Source organism: Kryptolebias marmoratus, linkage group LG14 (assembly GCF_001649575.2).
Source record: "Kryptolebias marmoratus isolate JLee-2015 linkage group LG14, ASM164957v2, whole genome shotgun sequence".
Taxonomy (NCBI): Eukaryota; Metazoa; Chordata; class Actinopteri; order Cyprinodontiformes; family Rivulidae; genus Kryptolebias; species Kryptolebias marmoratus.
The window spans coordinates 13,162,807-13,171,051 of NC_051443.1; the positions used below are offsets into that span (position 1 = coordinate 13,162,807).

An 8,245-nucleotide genomic window follows, 5' to 3' on the forward strand; every position below is an offset into this window, starting at 1 on the left:
TCCAGACTGTTGTTTATTGAAGAGGGGATGGTTAACAGAAGTAAACATGGCCATGTCCCAACATTTTTGAGATTTGTAGCTCCCATAAAATTTTAAATTACCTCATTTTTTTCTTTCCTAACTTTTTTCTTACTTTTATAGGTTCTCTGTTTTGAAGCTGTCTTTTCTTTACACACTGTTAAGCCAATTTTAGCAGACAACTACTGAAACTGAATGGGTCACAGCTTGAAAATAATAAATCAATTTCACTGCTCAGGTTCTTTTTTCATGGTCTTTTTGCGGACTGCAAAAAACCTCAGACAGTCACTACCCATAGCTTTTAAAAATACTTTACACTTTACAAACTGTTCCCTATAAAGCAAATGGTCAGTATAATTAAATACTGTTGTTGGTGTATTTTGTCTTTTATGGGATTTCTTTAATCCAAGAACATCATTTCATTCATTGTGTGTTTTTGATAGTTGTTTCTCTGTTTGTAATGTTCTCCCTAACTTCTGTGCCATCAGCCAGCCCGGCACTGAATATAAAATAAACTCTTTAAAAGGTTGGGGATGGTCATTCTCTCAGAGGTAAAGAAAGTTGTACAAAATGGTAGCAGGGCTTTCCATTCAGGGTATGAGGTGTAATCTTTCTGCAGGGGCAATATAACCTAATTACACTCTTCTTCTGGTGCCGTAATGCCCCTTAGAAATAATGTAAATAAATGTGGAAAAACTCCAGAGCATCACCTCTGATTTCTGTTTTATACATACACTGCACCTGCCAACAAAACAGAACAGTAGGAGCTTTGTCCTTCGCTCAGCGTTGTTCTCATGCACACACATTGCAACTTGTGTGTCAGTGCTAATTTTGTCTCCTCACCTCTCATTCCTAAATGTTTGCCTTGAGTCTTTGTCTATCTGTCTTCTTCCGTTGGATCATCCTCCTTGTACTATTTCACACAGAGCAGGGGACAAGACAACAATGTTAAGTATCTCAAGGCCACATTTAGGGTACAAGAAGATAAAAGCTCAGGTTCTCAGGCCCCGACTAACAGTACCTTGTGCAGCATCCTTGTCTCCTGTCTCCTCCTCCAAACAGACGCACAGGACCAACCGCCGCCAGCCTGAATCGAACTCAGTCTATAGATCGACCACACTGCTCGCTCACAATGTCTTTTGCGTTCGTTGGCATGATGACGCTTCTTGGTTCTGCAGTGGTGACTGCGTTTATCCTGCATCCTGCCAAGGAAGAGGCTGCAATCTCTGCTAATTCCAATCAAAGGTCAGTTTGAGCCTGAATTTTGAATTTATGTGACGCTTTATTTACAGGAAATGTTAGCTATACCTTTTTAGGATATTATGCATAGTTACTGAACAGCATAGCAGGTGAATATGAGGTGATCTGTGATGTATGGTGAGGGCAAATTAGACTGTGTGCAAAATCGATGGTAATTTAATACTTTCACGCAAACAAGGTGCAAAGATGTAGCAGTATTCTGCTTAAGTGTTAGAAGAGGAATAAACAGTTCATCACAAAAGACTTTTCCCTCTCATCATCCAAATTTTTACAAGGTGCTTAAAGAAGGCAATTACATTTACAGGAAAAAAAGGTGAAAATCCCATGTATCCAAATATTTTGTTGATATATGAATCTTCAGGTGCCCGGAGGAGTCACTGCAGTCGATAAGGAAGCGTCTCCTCGGGGCTCTCAGCCTGCAGACTGAGCCACAGCTGCCTGCTGGGTTTCTGGATGGTGTCCGAGAACAGTGGCAGAGAACGTTCAGAACCATTTCCCAAAGTGCCAAGGACACGGCAGGCAAGTGGAATCCAAAAGATTTAAAGAAACGAGTGCACATGTCACAGCCATGCATTGTGAACATAATCATCTGTGCCTCTTGCTCCGGCAGCCTTCGACGCCTCTGCCACACCTGAGAGTGGGAACAGCACAGGCCTGAAGTGCTGTTCCACAGCCTCTGAGGTCTCCATGAAAGGTACGCAACAAGGAGTAATTATTTGTACCCAATATTAACATATGTGTACTTTTTTTGTTGTTGTTTCTTTTTGATTAAAAAACTAACATTGTTTTACATTCTAGATCTGGGCTGGGACAGCTGGGTGATCCATCCTTTGAGCCTGACCATTGTTCGCTGTGCGCTGTGCAACTATATGGAGAACACCGTGCAGTGTCCATCCTCCTCCAGCATCCAGGACTCACAGGTAATTTCTCCATGGGATTTAAACAGTGCAGTATGTACTCTTTTACAATGATAAACACTGTAATTTATTATTTCTTACAGAAGCATTTAGCCATACTGACTAGGCAAATTCACAAAACTATGCAGGCATACATAGCTCTAGATTTTTACTTTATCTACTCCTTTATGTACTTTTTTATACATTTGCCTGAGTTTCAGTGTCTCTGAGCCATAACTAGCACAAGTTCAATAACTTGCAAAAAAAAAGTTGTTTTTTTTATTTTCTGTAAGTTTATTCAAAAGAAGGAAATCCAACCTATTCAATATGAAAAAATCCTGGCTGAAGTTATCAATTCTTGCATGAAAGGGTTAAAATCTGCATCTTTAAAGGGTATATTTGAGCATTTACTTAACCTAGTTTAAAGTTAAAGTATGATTTAAGTAAAATACTTTTAACGTATCCACCAGAAATTATATATATTTTTAAATAATAAATGTTTGTTTCCTCGTCTTTCTCCAGGATGATTTGCCGTGCTGTCAGCCCGCCTCCCAGGACATGGTGTCCATTGTCTACATGGACGAAACCGACGCCGTTGTCATCTCCTCTGTGCAGCTGACCCGCAGCTGCGGCTGTGGACCTGGGAATACTGAGCAGCAGGGCAAAAAATAGGCTGAGGTTTGTCCTTCAGTCCTCCGTACGTGGTCCGGGCCACGTTCTGTATCCAAATTATCTTCACACTTGGCCCTATTCTCTCCCGAGTTAAAATGCCCACCTGTACTGCGGACTGCTTTCTCTATCTTAAACCGAGCGTGGGAACCAAAGCAAAGTCTCAGTTTTGCATTCCTGCTGCGCCGCTGTTGCAATAACAGATTTGTTGTGCCTGCCAGTCATGAAAATTAAGTGCTCTAGATTTGCGATCTAAAAATATGCTGCCTTCTTTTTTTAGAAGTAACCAACAAACAAGCTAAAGTTAACAAAACGTGTTTATCTTTGTGTCCCACTTTAGAACAGTTCAACATTTCTGGCACTAAAGTGCTGAAAAACAACAGCAACAAAAAAAAAAAAAAACTTAGCTGACATTTGTGTAATAAATCTCAAGAGTGCAGATCATTTATTTATAGCTGCTAATGGTTACGGAGTGTTCCCTCAAAAAATCTGAGACAGCCTGTGCCAAATGCTCAACAAGCCAGTCTTCTCTCGTCTGATGTGTGACAACACCATGTCCTCTTATGGGAAAGAATTCAATTTAATCTGGGCAAGTGAACTAAGGTCAGCGAAGTCAGGGCGTAAATTCTGTGCAGGGCTTTGCTGATTTTGAAATTTCCAAGGGCTGAAACGCCCAGAAGCAGCCAAAACCCTGTGAGGCTCATATCAGCAGCCTTGGAGGACTCTAAAAGTACAATAAATTTATTCTTTGCAACATAGCCTCATAAAAAAACAGACTTTTAAAATATTTACTTAGTAAAATGTTGATTTAATCCAGCAAATTGTAAAAAGTGATGCAGCAGCAGCCATTTGATTCAACAAAGTACTTGGTGACCTCTTCGAAGCACACATGGCAGCTTTCAGAGCATGACACAAAATATGTTTTTATTTGGTTTAATCACAGCGTCTCGTCTCTCTAGTGTGTCCAAGATGTTTCATTTTTTAGGTTTGAACAGTTTCAAAAGATAAAAAATAAAGGTGCCCTGCAAACTCAACAGTTTATTGGTCATATTTATGAGACATGGCTCACCCCACAGGAAAATGCTGTCTGTATAAGCGTTTTGATTTAAACTAGAAACAGGTTCCAGATTGTTTTGTTTCCATAACTTCACATGATTTACCTTTGTTCCATTTTCTGATGTCTTGTATGAACACAAACCAGTTGGTTTTGCAATCATGCTTTTTTATCAATATTATTATTATCGTTTTGAATTGTTTTGTTTACTAATTTTTCAAGTGGTGAATTTTTGATTTCTTTGAGTCATTTTGTTGTTTTTTTTTTTTTTTTGTACTATTATACTTCACAAAGTTACCTCACAGTTAGAGTTTTTTGTTTTCACAAGTGTATTACTACTTTAATCTTAATCAGTAGACTTAGATCAAATGACGCTGCTTTGTCGTGATAATCATTTGTACCATTTTGCTCCTAATTATATAAATAAAAATGACTAAAACAAATTGAACTTTTGATCTCTGTGTTTTATTATCAAATGCTTTCATTCTGGATCAAGTTTTCTTTAAAAATAATAAAAAAAGGTCGTATATCTTATTTTTAAAAAATAAAGTTTCTTAGGCTAGTAAATTTGATTTTCCATTTGTCTGCCAGACAAGCAGGAACTCCTGGTGTTACGCCAAGAGGGAGGGAAATAGGAGATGAAGAAACGTTGGCAATGTACTCCAAAAAAAAAACAACAGGTGCTGCTGAAGGGAAGAGCAACACGCGGCGTGCTTCTGAGCAACTCCCAATGTTTTCACTTGTTGTTTGGGCTTTTGTGCACATTGTCTGATTTTGAACTTACTATTCTCACAATAGTTCAAACATCTGGGTCCACAGCTGATTTTTGCCAGCAAATTTGCTATTCTTTTTTTTTTTTTTCAATCAATCTTGGACAGAATGCTTGGATATTTCAGCGTATGGATGTCTTTTGGCCTCCTGTCCCCGTTTCTGCTGGCCGTAGGGGCAGTTGAGTGTTTGGAGAAAGAAAGCGTGGTGAAAGTGAAGCCCAGCACCATGAAGCTGCCGACGGACTGTTTGGTGGACTGCAGCATAATGACGTACGACAAAAAAGTTCAGCTTGGGGACAGTAACAACATACGGATGAAAGACTCCACTGAAGGTAAGAAGCCACTAAGTTTAGTTAATTTATTTTATGCCAAAATAATGTGGTTGACCTGAGCTTTTTCAGCTTTCAATCCACAAAATAACAGTGGTGGATCCTTATGACCCCACATTCTACAGGTTTAAATGTACAAACTTCGCTGATAACAATTTTATTCAAGTGCATAATGACCACTAAACACCTGTACCAACTATAATACCATTTTGTTTTACTAATTTATGACTATTGTACTTGTTCTTTGTAACAATAATGGTGATAAAATGCCATTAGCAATCATTTTTACAGTCAGTGTCATTTCTGGAGACTATCTGAGGAAGTCTGCCGAAAGAATTTTAGTGGATTATAAAACATTTTCATCCTAAACACTGACATTTTCTTATTTTACAGTGCTAATAAAACATTTGGCTGCAAATGCACCTTCTTTTGTAATATCACAGTTCCACTTAATTGTATGCCAAACAAACAAATGTACACAATTTCCTTGAATTTATACTGACCTTTGAGTTTAGATGTTGAACTGGTACTTACTGTAAATCATTAACATGGCTGCTTTTGACACGCAAAGACTTTTAAAATGTGCTTTTCATGGAGTTATGAGCAATAGAAAAAACTGTTTAAAGTGTAAAATCTTTTTTATTTTTCTTTTGCCTGGCTGTTGTGAATATACTTGTTCAGACTGTTTTGTTTTCCCAGGAGAGCCCGGGGAGTACTGCTGGTCCACTGAGCTTCAGTGCACCGCCGGAGAGAGCTTTCTGAGCGCCTACGTGGTGCTGCCCGTGGATTTAGCTGCTGTGGGGGACCAGCCGTGGGAAGTCAAAACCACGAGTCCGACCGCCACAACCTTACACACACACACCCGCCCCACCATCATCGCAGAGAGCTGCGGCCTCCTCTTCCAGGTCACGTCGTTTTTCAGCAGGCCGAACCCGCAGACGTCACTATTCTGCGTGGAAGTGGGGACGTGGGAAAACCAGCTGGGGGATAGGCTTCTTCCATGTCCTCCCTATCTGGTCACCTTATGGCAGAGAAACCCAAATCAATCCAACCAACAAGGCGGGGGATAAACTGGAACACTACTCAATCTTTTTTCCTTTTTTTTTTTGTATTTGAGTAGCCATAAAGCTGCTGTGAAAGTTCTCAGTTTAAATTAAATATGTGAACAGTATGTAAATATATAATCAGAATACTAAGGTAGTGAGTATATAATACTATATAGAGAATAGTTCTACCACATAGTTTTATTTATGTAATTTTGGTTGCTGTAGCTGGTGGAGATGGAGCTCATTTAGAATGGTTTCCATTTTGTTATATTTAGCAATCAACAGTGATTTAAATTATTGCTTTTGCAGGCAGTTCTTGGACGACAGCCCTCCCAGAACTACTAAAGAAGAACTGCTTGGCTGCAAAATGTCTTTATCCATGAGAAAATAGTGTCAGTCGCCAATTGTGGAACAAATTAACAATAGTTCTTTAGCTGTCGATTGTTAGATTTAGTCTGTGGGTAAACCCTGCACTGACCAAGATGTTTAGTCGTGACTTTGAGAAATTAAAACAAATTCAGATCCTCACTTTGCAAATATTTCTTACAATATTTAACATGAACACTTGTGAATGAGCGTTCGAGTCAGTTTAAACATCTCAAACATGTGATGTATTTAAACTGAAGTACTCAAAAGTGAGAATTTAACCTTTGTGTTTAAGCTTGTCTAAGCAAAGTTATAAAAATGCAATGCATGTTTCTAATTTTGGTTCGGATCATTTTTACACACTTTGACTCCTGTCATACAGAAAAGCGCCGTCTGTCTGAAACACAGCGTAAACTCCTCTGATGTGGCTTTTCCTGTCTTTTCGCTCACTCGTTTTTTGTTCCTGTTCGAGGGAGGGATGGAGTGTTTCTGGTGCCTATCCCAGCAGTCAATGGGCAATAGGTGGCCAGGGAATCGCAGTACCAAAACAACAAATAAGAGAGGAAACATAAGGTCAAATTAGAACAACTAATATTACCCTGTCAGGCATGTTTTTTGGACAGTGAGGACCTGGAGAAAACTCAGTCAAACATGTACGGGAAGGCCCCAGCTGCGATTTAAACCACAGATTTTATTTGAGGTTATAATGTTAACCAACTGCAGCGAATCTTTTGCATGCATACAGTGTTTTGCTTTAAAGGAAGGAGGGAAAAGAAGCTTTTTCTTGTGTCATGAGCGTGTGTGAAAAGTTAGAATAATGTGATTCCTGCAGCTGGATTTCTTCTTTGTCAGTCTTGTGCAGTTTGATCAAACAGGCATCGTGTGTGTTTTCCAGCCTTGTAAATAAACGCAACACAAGCAGGCATTCGCGGGCTACACAGGTCTTGTTTATCTGCAGTCTGAAGACATTTTATGGACTTTTGTAAAAACTGTTTAGGGTTATGTATTCCCGTTCATTTCAGATTCTGTAAAACCGACTTAATGAGAGGACTCTGGTGAAGTGCTTAGAAGATTGTAAGTGTATTATAACATTTGTTTTGTCAGTTATAGTTTTGCATTGTATAAGTTTCTGGTTTTTAATCATCATAAAATCAGAATACATGATTGTCTTTGTGTGGATGTGCTTTACGTGACTTCTGTTTTATTTCTCGTTTTGTGTTTTGCATCTTAGATACTAAAGAGCCCAGACCAAGATTTTACTTTCACTGTTAAATGTCTAATCGGCTTTGGCTTTATCAGATGAGCTGAAACCATAAGCCAGCTGTAAACACAACTGGATGCAGAGTCAAAATAAAGACAGCCATTTAAATTTAAATGTGATGAACTTACAAACTTTATTCCAATACCAGCAGCACAGCATTACTGTATTTGTTCGGCATGCCCTTGTATGTGATTGTCCAATTTGAATTGAGGTAATCGGGTTAATAAGTCTAATTTAATCGCTCATCAACCATGTGTTGAAATCTGTGGTGTTTTATTTCAGCAGGAGAAATGAGAGAGCGCCACCTGCTGGATGTTACATGAACTCAGAGCTGTAAAACTTTGGTTAGAGACAACCCTGTTTGTCTGTTAGCAAAACATCTCACAAATCACCACTTTGATAAAACGTCCAGAAAGTAATCATTGGACGTACACCTTCAGCTCCTTCAGTCCACCTTAGCCCACACAAAAATGGCTCCAACTCTGTCAGTTTTACAGATATTCAGCTACAGTTTGATGTTTTAGTTGACTTAAAGTTAATTTGTGCTCGACCACAAGGCCTGCCGTCTCTACCAGT

At 39.0% G+C, this 8,245-nt stretch overlaps 1 protein-coding gene across 1 annotated transcript; it reads left to right on the forward strand.

Annotated features, from left to right (window-relative positions):
• The first annotated feature begins 1,019 nt into the window (after positions 1–1,019).
• gsdf (gonadal somatic cell derived factor) lies at positions 1,020–4,336 on the forward strand. The gene is made up of 5 exons (XM_017407597.3): positions 1,020–1,263; positions 1,640–1,797; positions 1,889–1,972; positions 2,077–2,198; positions 2,697–4,336. The coding sequence occupies exons 1-5, from the start codon at positions 1,151–1,153 to the stop codon at positions 2,844–2,846; spliced, it is 627 nt and encodes a 208-aa protein (XP_017263086.1). The 5' UTR covers positions 1,020–1,150; the 3' UTR covers positions 2,847–4,336.
• The last annotated feature ends 3,909 nt before the right edge of the window (positions 4,337–8,245 follow it).